Genomic DNA, 20,126 nt, shown 5'->3' with positions numbered 1-20,126 from the left:
TCACCTGATATCCTCATTTCTATTCCTGCCAGGTACACACACCTTATTCCTCAAGACCTCGGTCTCAAATGAAAGCAAAAGAAATCTATTTCCTCTCAGTACTGTTTCATATCAGCCTCTGAGGTTTTTACAGATGACGTGGATGACACGCCATCCTCATGAGAACTCATTCAGGGTGAGTCTGTCCGTGACGTTTCTTTTGGCTTAGGATGTGTCTACAGATGAAATGTGACCAAATGATCATCAGGGCTACATTCTACAAAGGACCCCACAGCATTAACAGAAGAGCAGCAATGCCTTCAGGAAAAAGATAACACATTAGACCAGTAAAGAGTGCTGAGGAGCAGGAAACTGGCACTGAAGATTCCAGGCCAAGGCTAATTATATTCTAACCGCCAGCTGCTTCACTCTGCTCCCCTACTTCACTCGCCCATGTTCGACTGTGATCACATAGGAAGAGCACTCAAGGTGGGAGAGGGGGAGGGTGGCTGGATCCGCCACCGTGCCCCTGACCTAGGCCCTAAGATGTATGCAGCCCCTGGTGGAATGTAGCAGCCAGCTACCACAGCATCTCTACAATGAAAGTGTTGCTTTCTGGTGTTTTAGAAAAGCAGCACAACCTTTTGGTTAGCTCTACTGAAAGTCTCCACAGACCTACTCCCAAAGGTTCGGATGGCAGGGGGTGGGAGGGAAAAGAATTCCAGCAACCAGAAAACCCAGGATGGCAGAGAAGTGGCCAGGGCTGGGTATTAGTGCCTTGAAGGTCTTTGGAAGGGCTGTGGATACGAGGAATGGAAGGAGAAAGCAAATGCTGCTCACACGCAAGGTTGTCTTAAGTGCATATTTGGTTCCCATGTACACGGTCAGTCTTCAGCCTGCTTGGTATCACTGCTCCAAAGACTAAGCAATAGGAGTGGATGAAAAACACAATGAAATGAAAAGAAATGCTAAATTCACCATAAAGATGCCTGAGAAAAGTCAAACTCAAGAAGGTATTGCATTTAATTTAGTTTGAGAAGAAACTCTACAAAGTTTTGAAAATGTGTGGATAGGCCATCGATAGGAGGAAATGTTGCTGCCCTCCGCTAAATCGTCTTCCAGTCCCGAGCACTGGATCGGGGAGAGAAGCACATGGGGTAGGACCAGTGATGTTTTGGATCTCAACATGTAGGAACCAAACCGCAGACACCCGTGAAGGCTAGAAGCGCTACCAGTGCTGTTTTCTCTGCGGGTGGCTTGGAGTGGCATCCGTTTTTCAATCACAACTCAACAGAGTCGCAAATATAAACCTTGCATCTCCAGGTAAAATCACTATAATCGTGCCCACCCCCATCTCCTGCTCACCAGGGAAAAACAAACAAACAAAAAAAGTAAGTGGCATTCTTGGATGGTCCCTTAATGAGCTGGCTGGTTGGGCTGTAGTCAGACTATGCTTTTGGTTAACTAGCCAAGAGGAAACCAAAGCTATAAGAAAGCAAACTGCTTGTATTATCACCACAGGAACACTGATAATGATCATGATGAATTACTGATTTCTTTCCAACAAAAGATAATATGTACCGGCCTGAAACTTAGAAGAGGGGCATGCAATCTAAGAAGGGGATTTTCATCCTGCCTGCGACCCTCCCCACTTACACACACACACAGGCACACACAGCAACTTCATACCCTTCTTGGTACAGTACTTTGCAGGGCTATTGTTCACTGCTGCTCTAAAAACCTACCCAGGTGAATCCTTAAGCTGCCTGCATGGTGGTGCCGAGAATGAACCTGCACTACGTCTGAAGGGACACTCGGGCACAGGCCACACTTTCACACGTGCCATGGGAGTGCCTCGGCTTTGGGCAATTTCTACTGCAGTTTCTAGGCTCTTCTACAAAACCCCTGCGCTCAGATGTAGCCACAATACAGTTCCTCAAGGCTGCTAAAGGAACGGGGCCGTCTCAAATATACTATAGTAGTGTAGTATCAGATTCACATTACACTTCTAGCTTTATCTTTCCTACAACCTTTTTCCTGAAATCTCCCCAGGTAGCAAAGTTTGGGCTAGGCCAGGAATCAGAGGCAGCAGTTTTAGTCTTTCCCAGGCCAGTGCAATCAACGGCTAGTGTTTAGAATAAATATTTGAAATTCAGAAGCCTGCTAACAATGCAGCACTTGATCACTCTGAATTACTCTCACCCACAGCAATTGAGGGAGAAGTCGTTGGCACCAGCCCCACGCAAAAAACCTGCTTCCCTGCCTCCTCCGTTTGCCTTCCAACCCTCCCCTCAAGGAGTCTCAACACACTACACAAAGATCTCAGTTTTCTCCCTTAAATACCACATGAATCCCACATTGAACATCTGACTTTCTTCTTCCCAGAGCAGCACAGATTTACTACAATACTTTCATATATATATTTAATTAAACCAACTTATCTTATTGTAACTGTCTTATTCACACCCCTCTGCTAGCATCTTTCATTAGACACTGAAATCTTTTAAAAAGGGTTTTTTGTTTGCTCGTTTTAAGACAAGACATCATCCCGGCCTATTTTAAAGATATAGTAAAAAGCTACTTTTCATTTTAGTCAGAGGTGCCCATGTATTAAAATGGTCACAATCCTTAGCACTTTTCCTCCTTCAAAAGCTATCTGGTAAGCTTTTTTTTTTTCTTTTTTCTTTTTTTTTTTTTTTTTAAGGAGGGCCAAAAGGGTAAACTGTACTAACCAGAAGTAATGAGTATGTTCAGTTTTGTTTCAAGGCCAGCCTATCAGGTTACACGTTCTAATAAACCCTGCTGGGGGAAGACACTTCTTTGTCTTGGGGCCCCTGAGAACTAATCAATCAACCAAACAAAACACCTTTAATTCCATCAGAAACTCTCCCATCTAAACACAACTGAAAAGCCAACACCAAAGCAAATAAAATGAATGAAGTGGCCCTGCTGGCAGCCCTTACCATTGGGAGCAGAGGCTCCCTCCGGACCCTCGCAGGGGCTCTGGCTCCTCCTGGGGTGGGGTAAGGGTGGTGAGGGGTCCAGGACCTGGGTGCAGGTAGAGGTATGCTCCGTGCATGCTTGAACAGGACTCACCGCCGGCTGCCTGCCTGTCTGCCACTCCGTCCTCTCGTCTGGGTGGGAAGGGCCAAGATGGGAAAAAAAAAATGTGCAGGTTACTCACTGGCCTTCCCAGGCGGGCACACCCAGGAGGAGGGAGAGGCCAGGCACAGACAGGGAGATTCTTCAGAGGCTCTGCCTGAGATCTTGATTCTGATTCCTTTTGTTAATACTTCCTGAACTTTAAACCCAATCCACACCAGTTTGGGAATCTGGGGGGGCGGGGGGGAGGTTGCAAATAACACTTGGTAATTAGATTCCAAGAGCTTCATGCCAAAGGTTACTTTGAAAAGGCAGTGCTTTAGTGCATTTACTTTTAAATTTAACCCTGCAATGTGTTTCCACTGGGTTTGAGCATTAACACTAGCACAGGAAATGAGAGTAAGGGGCAACCTTGGTGCAGGGGCCTGGAAAGGCCTGGAGTAGGCAAACCTGGGTATGATTAAGACAGTGATTTCTCTTATCTTTTAGGCATTAAATTTTAGAGAAACAGGATTCTCAACAGCCTCCCAGAGTCTGTGAAACTTGCCTTGTATAAGAGACACATTCTTGAAATAGGTGTCCAGAAATCAAGATTTTAGAAATAGATTCCCATTGAAAATGAAAGACCTTGTTACCTGATAGCCTGGCCTCTGATAAATCCTGAAATGACGCCTTTCATAAATGGAGGGATGTAGTAATTTGTCTGTATTTCAGTAGAAGGAGATGGAGAGATAAAGCCAAGGGTGAGGAGAAGGGAACTAAACCCTATTAGTACTGACCATGGATCAGGTACTTCTCTTACTTAATCCTGAAAATGCCTTTATGCGGGAGATGCTCTTCTTCCTCTTTCACATGTGAGCATCCTGAGAGTCAGAGGTTAGGTACCCTGATTAGGGCTCAGCCAGCTAGGGAATAGAAGACCCAGGATTTGGACCCAGGTTTGCTTGAATCTGAGACCCAGACTCAACACACCATACCACCAGGTATGTCTGTCACCCACAATTCCTGAAGAAATAGTCATCTTTTCTCCACTTGTAGTTGACCTAAGCCCAAGTTTCCTTTTCTTAAATTTTTATACCAGTTCCAAAACTGATATGCCATGAAATATAATTCTGCAGGATATTAACAGGTGTAACAAAGGTTAAAAAGAATGTACTGTACAGGTTTCTTTATGGTAGTTTTTTGCGAGCTTTAGTATACTAACGTACAGGGTGAATCTCCAAGTTCGAGATTTAGTGTGCCACGTGTCCTTTCATAAAGCCTTTGTGACTGGAGGAGGGGGGTCTTTTGGGTTTGGGAAATACTGTTCTAGAGATGGGTTACTGTTGTGCTTTTCTCCCTCTCTGCTACAATCTGAATGTTTGTTTCCTTCCAAAATTCACATGTGGCATCCTAATGCTCAAAGTGGTGTCAGGAGGTGGGGCCTTTGGGAGGTGATTACATAATCAGGGTGGAGCCCTCATGAAAGGAGTTCTAAAGGGGTTTCTACACAGTTGTCTAGCCCCTTCCACCATGTGAGGACACAAGAAGTCTTCCACCCACAAAAGACCCTTGCCTGACCATGTTCCCACCCCAATCTCATATTTCCAGCCTCCAGAACTGTGAGAAATAAATGTCTCTTGTTTATAAGCTACCCATACTGTGGTATCTTGTTACGGCAGCCCAAAGGGACTAGGAAGCCTTCCTTTTTTTTTTTTCCTAAGTTTTTTAATTTATAAAAAAATTCATGACAAAAAAGTTGAAACAGCATACAAGGGTATAAAAGAAAAAGTAAAAATCTACCTGTTCTTTGTAACCACCAGTCCCATTCCCCAGAGGTAAGCACTCTTAGGAATTTCTTAGGAATCTGCTGTAGAAATTTTTATGCATATGAAGTGCATATGAATACCCTTTTAAAAATACCACAGTTGGGATTAAAGCATACCCACAATGTATTATTCGGCACTTAAGAAAATATTAATGATAGAGTTGAGACTTTCCATATTAGCCTACAGCATTGCTACTGATAAATCAGAGAAAAGCAAAAGGTACATCTATAATATGGGATTATTGCTTTATAAAAGGGTTCCCTACCTGGACCATAGTTATACCTCATGACTCAGTGTCACAATGCCCAGCCTCCCCTTCCGGCTCTGTGTAACCTCCACACTTGACACACAGGTATAAGATGGAAAGAACCAAAAACCTACCTCATATCACAGTAACAATGATGACAATGCTACCCCAGCCACCACTTATTGAGCAGCTACTCTGTGCCAGGCATTCTTCTTAATGCCTTCTATGTATTAATTTGATTAAGCCTTGCTCTCAACAACCCTGTGAAGCGGGTATTACTATTAGCCCCATTTTAGACATTGAAAGAGCCGTCTCCCACTGCATTTCCAGCACACAAGTGCACAATTTAATAAATGCTTCAAGTTGTAGCAGTTAGGTAAACGTGAGGTCAGCAACCTTGATCTCTGCCACAATATACTCCTCACACTGGCACAATAAAGCAGATCCTGTTTTTTCCTTAAGAATAATGTTGTAATTAAGGATTCTATTCTAAAACCTCACCTTGGCTTACTATAAATTCTAGACATAATAAAATCTTGTAGAAACACAGCAACAACAAATCTCATAACCATTCCAAATAGCAAAATGAGGTTCCATAGCTCAGAGCATTTGAGAGACTGGCTGCTACAACCCTTCCTTTTTATTGATCAATGAAATTATATCCAGAAAATATGTAGGTCTTCTCTAAGATGCTGTTATACTATCTCAGCCACGAAACAATTTTTTAATTGTGCATACATTTCAACCCCATATGATTGCTTAAGGGACTCCAACATAATTCTATATGTATATACCAAATCTACTCTACCACAAACCCGACATAACATTAATACACATGATAGAACAAGCATCAAACACTTAATTAGAAATAGCCTAGCGCACCTGGGTGACTCACTCAGTTGAGCATCCGACTTCAGCTAAGGTCATGATTTCATGGTTTGTGGGTTCGAGCCCCTCAATGGGCTCTATGCTGACAACTCAGAGCCTGGAGCCTGCTTTGGGTTCTGTGTCTCCCTTTCTCTCTATACCCCTGCCCGGCTCATGCTCTGTCTCTCAAAAATAGATAAACATTAAAAAATTTAAAAAAGTAACTTTCCCTGCCTCCTTAGAATTTAGAAGGTCATTCAAGGAATGATGCGACTAACTCAGTTCTCTTAGAAAGTCTAGGAATAATGTGAATACCATCTTATTCATTCTCTCAATATATTTTTCTATAAAACCCATAGGCCTTCAAAATTAGTCTACTGGGTACTTTGCCCCTACACATGGTAGTGAAGGCACCTCTATAGTCTAAGGCATCACCTTGGGCCTTTGCTTTAGTTCTGGTGCCCATGCTTTGAACTGATCCTCCTGTCCATCTCTCTCTCCCATCCTTTTTATTTTTTTCCCTCTCCATCTACCTTTTCAAGCAAAGAAAGCCTTGAAGGTGAGGGAAGTCACAGAGGGGTGGACTGAGTGAAGGGAGGAAGAGACATTCACATTCCTTTAGTGTGGTTGCAGCCCAGAGGATACTATGCATTTTATTCTAAGGGTTAAAAAAAAAAAAAGGCAGTCCCCTGACTCTGACTTCTCCAGCGGTGACTCTCACACCCATATTAGACTCTGGCTGTCAACACAGTACAGAGAATGTGGTAGGAGCTTATTCGTTTGGGGGGTATTTGTCCTCCCTCATGCCCTTTTAATTTAGCATGATCCTCATGTCCAGTGCATTATTTCTTATTCTCAATTGCATTCAGCAATGACCATCCATGAAGAAAAATCTTCACCAGGAACGATGGCACAGCATACTCTGACACAGGCACACATTTACAAGACAGGAAACTCTTGCTTTGGCTGCTCTGCAATCATGAGCTGGGAAGGGGGTGCCTAGGGAGTTCAGTCTGTTAAGTGTCCGACTTTGGCTCAGGTCATGATCTCGCAGGTCATGGCTCTGTGCTGACCACTCAGAGCCTGGAGCCTGCTTCGGATTCTGTGTCTCCCTGTCTCCGTACCCCTGACCCACTCACACTCTGTCTCTCTCTCTCTCTGCCTCAAATATAAACAAACATTAAAAAAAAAATGAGTTGGGAAGGAACAACAATGCTCGACTGTATCCAGGACAGAGTTTGGGTCCCAGTTTTAGTTATGTTTTGATGAAGTCAGAGGTCAGAGTTCCAGTGTCCTGGTCTCTAAAGTGAGAACAACCTACCTTATAAGGCTGTGATTGAAGATTAACTGACAGAAGTATGTAAAACATTTTGTAAATGGCACAGCACCACACAGATATCAGATAGTGACCATCACTGCTGCCGGCTTTCTAAATGTGTTGGTGGTGGAGCATGATAATTGCTTTAGAAGAGGAACCAAGTTGTTTCTGTTGTTCACGATCTCCCAGCACATGGCCTACTGAGCTGCTCCTCCCGAGGTAGGTCCGTCACGATACTAACTGGCAGGTGAGCTCAGTTCTACTAGAAAACAGACCAGCTCATTTTCATGTGGACACAGACCTTTTCCTCCATTCTTGCTTTATCAGATTTTCTGAACTACTTCCTTTTAGCATAATTATAAAACTTTTTGCTTTAAACTTTTAAACTTTTTGTTATAGGGACACCTGGACGGATCAGTTGGTTAAGCATCATCTGACTCTTGATTTTGGCTCAGGTCATGATCTCACAGTTCATGGGTTTGAGGCCCACATTGGGCTTTATGCTGACAGCATGGATCTTCTTTGGGATTTTCTCCCTCTTTCTCTGGCCCTCCCCAGCTCACACACATGCTCTCTTTGTCTCTCTCTCAAAATAAATAAACTTAAAAAAATATTTTTATTATAAAAAATTTCAAACATACATAAAAGTGGAGAAAAAGGTATAACAAACCTCCATGTATATACATCACCAGCTTCAACAATTACCAACTCATTCACATCTTGTTTTACCTATTTCCCTCCCCATTCTGGATTACTTGGAAGCGAATTTCCAGTATCATATTTTATCAACATATTTTTGCAGGTATCTCTAAAAGATGAGGATTCTCTGTATAAACATAACCAAAATATTACATCAAAACTAAACTAGAATTACTGTATTACTGTAATCCAATATCCATTTAGTATTTAAGTCTCTACAAATCTCTTAAAGATTTTTTTTTGTACTTTGTTCAAATCGATTAGGCAATTGGTAGATAAATATTGTCTTTTCTAATCCAAAGCTTCTTCATCCATCTCTATTTTTTTCCCTTGCAATTTATTTGTGAAGGAAGCTGGTTCATCACATAGACTGTCTCACAACTACATCTTGACAATGGTGTGATTTAACATGCTCGTCTGCCCCTGTATTTCCTGTGAATTCACAGTTAAACCTAAAGGCTTGACCCAGTTCATGTGTGGTGTTTGGACAGAATGGTTAGTTGACAGGCATCCATGTGTACTTCCATCAGGAAGCAACTCCTATTTGATTATCTCTGGTTGTGTGCACTTGGCAGCCACTCAGAATCCATGTCTATGGTGTTACTTCACGGGGACTGGAAAATGGCGATTTTTCTCCCATTACTTCTTCATTTATTAATTGGGATGCTATTATTATTAAAAGTTGATGTTTGAAATCAAAGCATGTACTTCCCACTTCCATGTTTGCCTGTAAATTTTTGCCTGATATGTTTTAGACAATATATCAGTTCCTTCCTAGCTACATATCTCATTAATAATGAAAGATCATTTTAAAGTTTAATTAAAAAAAAAAACGACTCCATTTGGCTTCTGAGGGAAACAACTGGGAAACATTATTCAGAAACCTTCAGTCAAAAGATAGAGAAGGACTGGTCCGCAGTACATCATTCCAATTCAAATGCAATTCTTTCAATTGTGAGGTTTTTTTTAAATAATGTTTTAAAATATTTATTTTTGAGAGACAGAAAGAGTGTGAGCAGGGGAGGGGCAGAGAGAGTCAGAGACACAGAATCTGAAACAGGCTCCAGGCTCTGAGCTGTCAGTACAGAAACAAATGTGGGGCTTGAACCCAAGAGCTGTGAGATCATGACCTAACCTGAAACCAAGAGTTGGATACTTAACCAACTGAGCTACCCAGGTGACCCACAACTGTGAGCTTTAGGACTCTGCTCAAGGTTTTTGACATTCTTATCCTCACTGGGTATTCTTACCCTCTTTTCTCATCTATAAAGCAGGCATAATAACACCTATCTTATGACTTCTGTGATGATTCATGATAAAATATGCAAAGAGCCTGTTCCAGTGGCTGAAAAATAGATGCTCAATAAATTATAGTTATTACTAGCTGCACCACTGTCTCCCCCATAACTAGCACAGTGCCTGGCAAACAGCGGTAGTTCAATAAATGCTGGGTGACTGAAGTGTTGATTGATTTTACTCTGTCCCAAGCTGATGGTGCTTTAATATTTCAAGACGTTGGGGATACAGATGTGAAGAAAAAGTCCTGAATTTATGCAGAAATGGAAGAGGGAATTCTTTGCTCCCAGGGTAATTATTCCAGTCAGCTCTTCTGAAAATAGGTACTATTAGTAACCCATAGGGTCAGGACAAGAGAGGGCAGCATGACCAGCTCAACTACATGAGAAGATGCGAGAAGGCCTCAATTTTCACCAAAAGGAAAATATACCAGCACTGTCATTATATTTGATTTGACCTGAGGTACATTACAGCCTCACTCAGTATAGTTGGTTCAACTGTATCCCACAGAAATGTAGGCTAAGCGTCCTAAGCTCCAGATCTGAGAGTGTGACCTTATCTGAAAATAGTCTTTCTTTTTTTTTTTTTTAAAATATTTTTATATATTTCCAAGAGAGAGAGAGACAGCGTGAACAGGGGAGGGTCAGAGAGAGAGGGAGACACAGACTCCGAAACAGGCTCCAGGCTCTGAGCTGGCAGTCAGCACAGAGCCCGACGCGGGGCTCGAACCCACGGACCGCGAGATCATGACCTAAGTGAAAGTCTGCCGCTTAATCGACTAAGCCACCCAGGCGCCCCTGAAAATAGTTTTTGAGAATGTAGTCAAGTTAATATGAGGTTTTACTGAATTAGGGTGGGCTCTAAATCCAATGACTAGTGTCCTTATAAGAAGGGACCAGAGGTATCAAGACACACAGGAAAAAAGATGGGGTGGAGACAGAGTCAGAAATTACTGTTCTGCTGCGTAAACCAAGAAATGGCAAGAATTACCAGTAACGAGGCAGGAAGGTCTGACTATTCCCTACAGCTGGTGGAGGGAACATGGCCCTACTGACACACTGTTTAGGATTTCTAGCCCCCAGAACTGTGAGAGAATAAATTTCTCTTGGTTTGGGTCACCCAATTTGAGGTAAGTTGTTATGGCAGCACTAGGAAATGAATACGTTCAGTGGACAGAGACCAAAGATATAGACACCTATGCCTACAACTGTCTAGTGAGAGGAAAGGAGAAAAGGATCCCAGACAAGAGAACCTGTTCCATTTTAATTCATCTTATATCAACTGGGCCTATGGCTGACTCTTCAAAGCTATGCAAGTACCAGCAGGCAAGCCTGCTTTACCTGAAAAGCAAGTAGGCAGAAGTCCTGGAACTTGTTGGCACTAATACTTTGGGAATGAGCATGCTCTCTGTGGAATCTGGCAGGGGGAAAGGGGAAACAATGCTGTCCAGGCAGGCGTGGTAGGGGGAACACTCTAGCCTAGGCATCCACCTTTCTATCCTTACTGTATCTCAGGAAGCCTCTATGGTCTAAAGGCGATGTTCCCAAACACTCCGGTAGTCACCTAATCACGCTGAGCCCCAGCATACCACCCCTCGCACTGGGAGAAGTCAATGCAGTGTTGTGGTAGAGAACCTGGTGTGCAGACGGTGCTGGCTTGGTACCTTATGTAAAACCACTGTCTGGATATGTGCAAGCAGGAAATTGTGGTGGGGGCCATTCACCAACACTCACTGGGCCCCCTTTGTGTGCCAGGCACCGGGCTGGACACTGGAGAAATGAAGAATGAGCTACAGTCTTTGATAAACTGATTATATGGGATATGGGATTAGAGATGGCTTCTTTTTTCCTTAAATTGTCTTTTCATGTTATAATAATGTTTTTACAATAAAATGCTTAAAATTGAAACTCAGATCTAATTTTTAAAAAAGATGTGGGAAAAGCAGTCATGGGCTGCTTTTGTTATTATTTATTTAACAAATATACATGTGTATATATTTACATTGCTCAATCCTTCAGCAAGGCAATGTGCCAGGCACCTAGGGAGACAGTGCTGCCCTCCAACTTACCCCCACCCACACTGCACGCTAACATGGGGTCAGTAGCACATGATTTCACACTTAATTGGTAGCTAATTATTTCAGATGTGCTAGTTTTATTTTCCCAGATTAGCTCCCCCAGGGCAAGAATTATCTCCTTTCACACCATCTGTTAGCACCTACTCAAAAGCCCACCATGCCCCGGGATTAGCTGACCTTGCAGATGGAACTCTGTGCCTGACTTCTACCTTTCCGGAAAACGAGCCAGGACAAGCTGCTCAGTGGTTACGTCAGGGCAAAGGAGACAGAAGAGACTGTGACTAAGCATCCCTCTCACTTTTAGGGTCTGCTTAATCATTTCCTATTGGTTCACCCTGAAATGGCACCACTGAGACCATAGCGCAAAGCCTGAGAGGGGGTCTAAGGGATCCACCTATGAGGCACCAGTGCCCAGGAGATAGATGTGAGCATGCGTGTACACGTGCGCACATGTGCACTGGCACGCGAACAGCACCTGCAGCCTAAAGCCAATACAAGCCTTCTCAGTGACTTTAGAATTTTATTGTTCTGCTGTGGCTGCCACAGATACCTGGGATACTTGCTGGAAGCAAAAAGGAGAAGAGGCCCCACACATCTCGGAAATGTGGGGACAGACATATTAAGTGTCAGACACTGTGCTAGGTTCTCTACTTCTACTCTTTTATTTATTCCACTCAGAGGCCCTACTAGGTAGTCCTAACCCTGTTCAATGGTTGGGAAACTGCCCAGAAAGGGCAGAGCCAGGACTGGATCTTGTGCTTTAGAGTCCAGCACAGACTTCCTGTATGACCACAGTTCAACACAACGGCGATATGTGCTCACAGAGCTAGGATCAAGCAAAGATGTTAGTCCCAGCCATTTTCTTCCATACCCAAAGCCATCGCTCACCGGTAGAAGCACTGAGCTTTGAAGACTCAAATGACTCCACAAAGCTGGCCTCTATGCATATTTCCAGCCTCAGACAGAGGAGAAAAAGAGGACCCCGCTGTAACTACCAAAGTGAGCTGAAAAGCTGTGTCCTCCCTCCTCTGCAGGCCCAGCAGCTAATTGAGGTTAGAGCCATAGAAACCAAACAAAGGGCTCCCAGGAGCCCACACAGCCTAGCCGACCTGCTGCCAGCCACTGTGGGAAGAGAAAAAGGGAGCCCCTCCCTCCTTCATTCCTCAACAGCTTAATGAAGATTTGGCCTGTCATCTTCCCAGGGAACAAACTCCATGGCTATCTGAAAGGGACTAGTTTTTATTCTCAAACAACACAGCAGATCTGCATTTGAAACCAAGAGTCAGCAATAAAATGGGTCATAAACATGTATATGAGGTTATAAGCCCTGAGAAGTGACTGGATTTCTCCCAGCCTGTGGGTCTATCAAAACCAAACTCCTGAGGAAGTCCCTCAATGTCACCACCAGGGAGCGGGGAAAGGTTGGTGGAGGTCATGGCTCTCCCTGTGCTACTACTACAGACGGCACTCTCGAGGCCAGGACCTCCTTGGTCTCAAAGCTACAGGCTTAGCTTGACGCCATCCACCAGCAAATGAGAATTTCCAGCTTTCTTTGCAGGTTTGGGACGATTATGAAAAAAAGTCACATTAACATTCTAAAATGTCCATGATTCTAGCACAAAAATGACAGATTGATGGACTGATTGACTGAATGAATAAAAAAGTACCATAAGCAAATACTATCTTTGAATCCAGCAAAGAAACCCAATCATTTTCTTCTTAAAGTTATTTTTTAATCTTCTTTAAATCCCTCTTTTGGAGACAGAAATTCCAGGGAAAAAGTTGTTATTATTCCAATACTACAATATTCTACTATTAATGTCTCCAAGGGCCTTGAACTTCTTTGTCGTAAGCTGACAAGTTAGCTATTTCTGGGACTGAGCCTAGCTCTTTTCACAAAGGGAGGAAGTTATCACATGAAAACAGATAGATTTTTCTTTTATGGATCTAAGACATGGCAATCATATGAACTCTAATAAAAATTATTATGGTTTTTTGGAAGATCTGACATCTATTAAATACATCTACTATATCAAGCATTTTTCTTTGAATATTAAATACAGTGTTTTCATTCACCTTCATAATAACCCTCTAAAACTGTTATTAGATGCTTTTAATTTTGCATAAAAAGACACTGAAGCTTGGGGCCCCTGGGTGGCTCAGTCAGTTAAGTGTTCTGATTCTTGATTTTAGCTCAGATCATGATCCCAGGGTCATGGGATTGAGCCCCAGGTTGGGCTCTGTGCTGGCTGTGGAGCCTGCTTAAGATTCTCCCTCATTCTCTGCCCCCCTTCTTAAAATAAAATAAATAAAATAAAATAAACACTGAAGCTCAGAAAAGTTAAGTGCATTATACAAGGTCAAATTGCTAGTAAGTAGAGAAGCCAGTATTCAAATTAGGCAGTTAGCTGCCAAAAGACTTGTGGGTAGATGGTAAAGGGATACTTTGTTCACTACAACAGTATATGAACACAGCATGGGTTGCCTCTCTAGAATGTGCTTCCTTCAAAATAAGAGGTGTTCAGGCAGTGACTACAGGAGTGAGAACTTCAGCTTCACCTGGGACTCAGGTCCCTGGTGATACTCAGCTCTTCAAATTCCATTGCATTGTGCTACTTAGTATCAACATGATTCTATTTTCTAGGTTTGGACAGATCCGATAGTTAGATTTTTCATCGTTGTCAGAAAGTATGTCATTCAAAGAGCAGAGGATCAGTTTGTCATCCCAGGTGATCTTCCGATTCTCATCTAAAGAAAAGATGTTGGTTTGCACACCTGCTCTGAAACTGCCTCTCTGTCTTCATCTTGGAAGGGGACGGTAAGTCTGAGTTTGTCAAAGTCTCTGTTCTAAAGTCAATCTCTGCAGTGAGAAAGGTGCTATGCAGCACCTGCAGCGCACATTACTCTCAAGCAAGCTCCAGCCAGAATGGATGTCAAAGTTCAAGCACGGCCATGAGGCTAAAGATAATCCTGATAATTAGAGGTCAGGTAAGATTGCATTAAACCAGCCTCCCATAAGTCACCGTGCAGCCTCCAGGCCATTAGTAATTGGCCAAACCAATCCCCACATCCTCTCTGTGGGAAGTGCTGAATCTAACAAGTACCTGTAAAAGAGAAGTGAAATATTAGACTTGTTGAAAGATCTCTCATTTTGTCTCCCTATTCTTTTCCTTCTCGTCATTTACTTAAATATTAGGACACAACTCAAGTCCCACCGCACATTATACAGCTTTCAAAACAAAGGAATTTGATAACATATTAAGTTCATCATCCAGCCGTGAATTAATTAAGAATCTTTCTGAGAGACAGACAGACAGACAGACAGACAGCGTGAGCAGAGGAGGGACAGAGAGAGGGAGATATAGAATCTGAAACAGGCTCCAGGCTCTGAGCTAGCTGTCAGCACAGAGCCCGATGTGGGACTCGAACCCACGAACCGTGAGATCATGACCTGAGCCGCAGTCAGACGCTTAACCGACTGAACCACCCAGGCACCCCTAAGATAAGAATCTTGACCAAGTTTCTAGAACCTTTAAAACAGTGAAAACCACCTTTTATTATTCCAAGGGCCCACAACTAGAATTCTAGCCCTTAAGCAAGCTTTTCACATCTGCCTCTCTTTCTGCTTCCAGTTCTTTGCTAACTGTCTCCAAAATGCCTTTCCTGGGCATCTGGAAGGAAAGATAAATGTATCTTTTTTTAGGGATCTGAAGCGTGTGGGCCGTTGTTACTTCTACACGTGAGGCTGGTGCAAGGAAGCCCTGGCAAATGGAAGGCAGAGACAGAGCACTGGGAAGACTGGAGAAGAATAAACACAACAGGAGGTTTGGAAACACCTGACAGCAACTGGTGTGCCACCACAGGGAGCCGGGCTGCTCTTCTGAATAAAGATGTGCTGCCACTTCCAAGCCATCTCACTTATAAAATCAGTAGGTACTGAGGCACCTGCGTGGCTCAGTTGGTTAAGAGTCCAAGTCTTGATTTCGGCTCAGTCATGATCCCAGGATTGTGGGACCTAGCCCTGCATCTGGCTCTGTGATGAGCATGGAGCCTGTTTAAGGTTCTCTCTTTCTCTCCCTCTGCCCCTCTTCCTTGCTCTCTCTCTCTCTCAAATAAAAAAAAAATTTAAGTACTAGGGATATAATGTACAACATGATAAGCATAGTTAACACCACTGTAGGGTATACAGAAAAGTTAGTAAGAGAGTAGATCCTAAGAGTTCTCATCACAAAGAGAAAAATTTTTAATTTTCTTCTTTTATATGAGAAGATGGATGTGAGCTGAACTTACTGTAGTAAGCATTTCACGACATATGTATATCAAATCATCACGTGGTACACCTTAAACTTATACAGTGATGTATGTCAGCTACTTTTTCAATAAAACTGGAAAGAAAGAATGCCTTCCTTCCCAAAAGACTGGACGCCAGTTTTAACTACAAGAGTCGGCACTAAAAATGGTGGCCCTTTCCCTGTATGAAGACTGACTAGAGATGCTCTCCAAGAACCAACTCTCTGTGGGGATGGAAAGGAAAGGAAATAATGAAAGAACTGCCAAGAAAGAAAAGAAGGTACAGAGCAAGAGATCTCAATACGAACCCTAATCATGATGCTTTCAAAACTGACCAAGTATGTCACCAGTCCCCCAACACTTCCTGTCATTTCCATCAAATGAGATGTACAGGGACAGTCTGGGGAGACAGATGAAACAGGAGAGGAAGATGCTGGGTGAAGAACAGCCACTGTTCCACTTCTCAAGAGCTGTTCTTTCTGTTGGTTCTGTGGACACAGCTGTGGCTACCTGAAAAATCCTGCATCTACAAGGGAGATATAGGACAGAATGGAGGAAGGGGAAAAAGATCTAAATTAGAGGAAGGCCAGGATTTCAGACCATGGGTGTGGATCCTACAAGCTTCATAAATAATATTCTTGGTTTACCATGGAGTCAGGCCTGCCAAAATTTACACCACAACTTGAAACCTAATCGAGGAAGGTCTTTCAAAAAAAAAATCAACATGAGAAAAGATAAAAAAAAAACTGCTTTGTTAAGAGTAAGAGTTAATGAAGCATATTTAGGGAAGAGAAAATTTAGGGATAGAGGAGAGGGGCAAATACACAGTATGGTGCTTGAAGGAGCTAGGTTTTTTTTTTTTTTTATTGAAAAAGCCATTACTTTTATTAGAAACAAATAATGCTTCTCAAGATGTTGGCAACAGGTCAAAGTATAGACATATGTTTCATACAGTGTATTTCTCCCTTTAATTATATTCCAGAAGGAGGTGGAATACCTCCTTGGCTGTGGGAAGCAGAAGTGTTTGACGGACTGTGTAAACTGGTCTCCTTGTACACAAACCATGCATTTCCTCCCCAAAGTATCATATTCAGAAAGCCAAAGATCACAGACACATTTAGGGATCCCATACTAGTAACAGAGACAAAGTAACACGTCACTTCTTGAGGGCTACAAGGCTGAAGTTCCTTGACAATACCGTGACCAGTAGCTATTTTAATATCTGTAAGAGCTTTAGCCCAGGCTGAAGTGCTCACCAACCACAGAAAAGCGGCAACAAGAGTAACAACAAAGTCAATCATGGGAAGTTTTCGACTATCCCGATACAGATTCGTATAACCAACATAGAGCAGAAGGGCAGCTAGGCAGTACAGGAAGACAAAGACTGCAAACGTAACGTAGAACTGCGCAGAAGAAGAGTAATCTCCAATAAGGACGTAATTATTCCAATTTACATCACACACGTTTGCATGTGGATATCCCTGAAATGATGCTTCATTCAGCCTGAATGGATAGCCAAAAGCAGCTGTGATCGTTTTCGTTTCATTAGGTTTAGAACAAGTCACTTGAATTTCTGTTTTGCCCTTAAAACCTCCACAGGTGGCAAAAGCAAAGATAGAAGCAATCCACTCGAGGACCTTGATGAAGCCGAGCGGCTCCTTGAGCGGGTTGAGGTTGAGCTGGAAGGAGGACATCCTCTGAAGGAAGGAGGGAGAGAGAGTCAGGACAGCAGGGCGGAGGAGGAGGGGGACCGACAAGACCCAGCAGCCTGGCGGCGAGGAAGGGCAGGCGGGGTGAAGGAGCTAGGTTCTTGACAAGGCGAAAGGATCCAGTGAAGACTGGGTTTTAGCAGAGCTTAGCAACATAGAGACTGAATATCTGGGAGGGGTTACCCAGGATTGACAACTGTCCAAGGGGTATGGTGTCCAGGGAGTCAGAGAACTCTAAGGCTATTGGTAGAGTACTGAAGAAAAAACTGCCCTTGGGGTCCAGCCGGGGTTGGAAAGCCGGTGAAACCAGGAAATCACCCAGTGAAGTTCTAATTGAAAATGACATCTGAAGATTGACATGCCGTAAAATAGCTGAGAGGACAAGGTCCAGTAATAGCTGACATCTATATAATGTTCTTGGTTTATAAGGTAACGTGACATTGCATACTTATTTTTCAATAAATCCTGTGAGGTAGTCACAGATGTATACATGTGTCAAAGCTCATCACATTGTACACTGTAAATATGCTTAGTGTCGTCAATGCCTATTACACCTCAGTAAAGCTGGGGAAAGATATAATGGTATATAGATCTTAAATGGGTGCCCTGTAATCATATGAATTTCTGTAACTTTTGTGGTAGAGATTTCCCATGTTCATGAATATTGGTATTCTCTACTTTCTGGCCACATAGTTAGGCCACATTTTCCAGCTTCTCTGGCTATAAGGCATGGCCAGGCCCTGAGTTCTGCCAATACGATGTGCACCTCCACCTCCTACCCACTACCTGTCTGGAGGAGATTCTGAGGACACATTGTAGCTTGGGTCCCTGAACTCTGAAGCACAGCACCCTGTCTCCACCCTGCATTCACCATGGTATGAATGAAAAATAAACTTGGAACCATGCAGAACCACTGAAAACTTGGACTTGGGAGAGCAGTTAGTCTCCTGGACAAGGACCTTATATAAATAATAATTATTAACACATACCAATATAATATACAGTCTATTAAACCTATAAAGTATAATGTAAAGTGTATCACTAGTATAATGTGTTATATAATACATATTAATAAATTGGTGTATTAATATTCCTAATACCAACATTAATATTGGTAGAAGAACAGAGAGCAAACTATTGAAACTTAATAGGCCTTAGTTTTCTCCTCTGTGAAAAGGGAGAAGATTTTTCTACTTATCTCACAGGTTGTAATAAAGAATAAATAAAATTATGTATGTGAAAGCTTTTTGAAGTGTATCCCTCATCTACAATTATCATAACTGCTATTATGAATATCTCTATTTGATTTCCTGAGGCCTAGTTCATGGTTTTACTTCCAGTGAGGTCCAGGTGACTTTTCTTTGTTTCAGTTAGCTGGAAGTGCTAGTAAGTGCCTTAGCTCTAGTAAGTGCCTCATACTTGATATGATCTGAGAAGTCAGAATCTTAAGACCATTTACGGGGCTCATGCTTTCTGGTACAACATGGGAGATACGTGGGAGGATACATTCAAATGTAAATTCATAGATAATGGATACGTTTTTAAAAAATGAAAATACTATTCAGTATTTTTTATTAAGAAATTTTTTTTTCAAGTTTCTGTTTATTTTGAGAGAGAGAAAGAGACAGTGCAAGTGGGGAAGGGGCAGAGAGAGAGAGGAAGAGAGAGAATCCCAAGCAGGCTCTGCACTGTCAGCACAGAGCCCGACATGAGGCTTGATCCCACCAAAGTGCCAGAACATGACTTGCGCCAAAACCAAGAGTCAGACACTTAACCGAGTGAGCCGCCCAGGCACTCTATCCACTGTTTGTCATGACAGGGGCTTCATTCATATTTTCTCATTTTATGAGTTTTTTCCCAAGGTCTGACCCTGAATTTATTTCTGAAGGTCACAAGGGAAGTGATGCAAGACAGATGTATTGATAACTGAAACCATCACTACTGGCCAAAAGGGCCTGAAATTTCACTGAATGCTAACGATTCAGCAGTAGCAATGGAGCGATTACAGCAGTATGGGGCCTATGTGAGCCCACTCAAGACCTCCAGTCAACTCCTGGGGTTTGTTTCAGACTCTTCTGGGTAGTGCTACTGCTCATATAACCACAAAAAATTGGGCCGATAACATATTTGAAGTTCGTAAAGTCAGACACCTTCAACAAACGTCACTTCTTCCTTTTGGAATTAATGACCTTAATCTAAATGATGCCACAGTTAACAGATAGCCCCAGAATCTCAGTGGCTTACAATTATAAGATTTATCTCTCCAATTACATCTATCAAGAATCCACCTCGGCTCTGTCGCACATCATTCCAAGGCCCGGGCCAGAAGAGCACCCCTGTCTAGAAGAGCAGACTCACCCGCAAGCATTCGTGGGCACTGCCCTAAGGATTCAGATGCTGGCTAACAGACGTCTCAGTATGTAACAGTACAGACCAAGCTAGAAACTGTTAAATGAAGTATATCCTATCTTCCTCGATGAAGATTTGTTCACAACAAACCAGAAGGCCAAGATGGAATGGCAGCTTGTTGGACCCCTTGGGGTTCCGCGCAGAAACATCCCTGTGCGGGAGCAAGCGGCCCTGCCTGAGGCGTTTCCCCTTCCTTCTCCTCCTCCCCTGCCACCCCCCACCCCCCAGCCTGCACTGGGTAAGGCTCCCCTGGCCCCACCCTCAAGCTCTGTTCCCAGGCCCTGTAGGCCTGGGCTGCACAACCTAGCAGCGTGGCCTGCACCTG

The 20,126-nt window shown here is 43.0% G+C and overlaps 2 protein-coding genes across 4 annotated transcripts in view; both read right to left on the bottom strand.

The window, feature by feature from the left end:
- The window catches only part of STON2 (stonin 2), a 116,878-nt gene that overhangs the window by 57,249 nt on the left and 39,503 nt on the right, over window positions 1–20,126 (bottom strand). For 2 of the 3 annotated variants that reach the window (XM_077750808.1, XM_077750809.1), the window contains exon 4: window positions 2,943–3,113. The exons of the other annotated variant lie outside the window; for it this stretch is intronic. In XM_077750808.1, the coding sequence (XP_077606934.1) occupies window positions 2,943–3,113 (171 nt within the window). The remainder of the gene's footprint in view (window positions 1–2,942; window positions 3,114–20,126) is intronic. 3 annotated transcript variants of the gene reach the window in all.
- LOC144220524 (synaptophysin-like protein 1) lies at window positions 16,552–17,459 on the bottom strand. The gene has a single exon (XM_077750813.1). It carries the CDS (start codon window positions 17,375–17,377, stop codon window positions 16,655–16,657), a length of 723 nt encoding a protein of 240 aa, XP_077606939.1. The 5' UTR covers window positions 17,378–17,459; the 3' UTR covers window positions 16,552–16,654.

This window comes from Crocuta crocuta, unplaced genomic scaffold (genome assembly GCF_008692635.1).
Source record: "Crocuta crocuta isolate KB4526 unplaced genomic scaffold, BGI_CrCroc_1.0 scaffold186, whole genome shotgun sequence".
NCBI classification, from domain to species: domain Eukaryota; kingdom Metazoa; phylum Chordata; class Mammalia; order Carnivora; family Hyaenidae; genus Crocuta; species Crocuta crocuta.
This window is presented reverse-complemented; position numbering and strand designations above follow the sequence as displayed.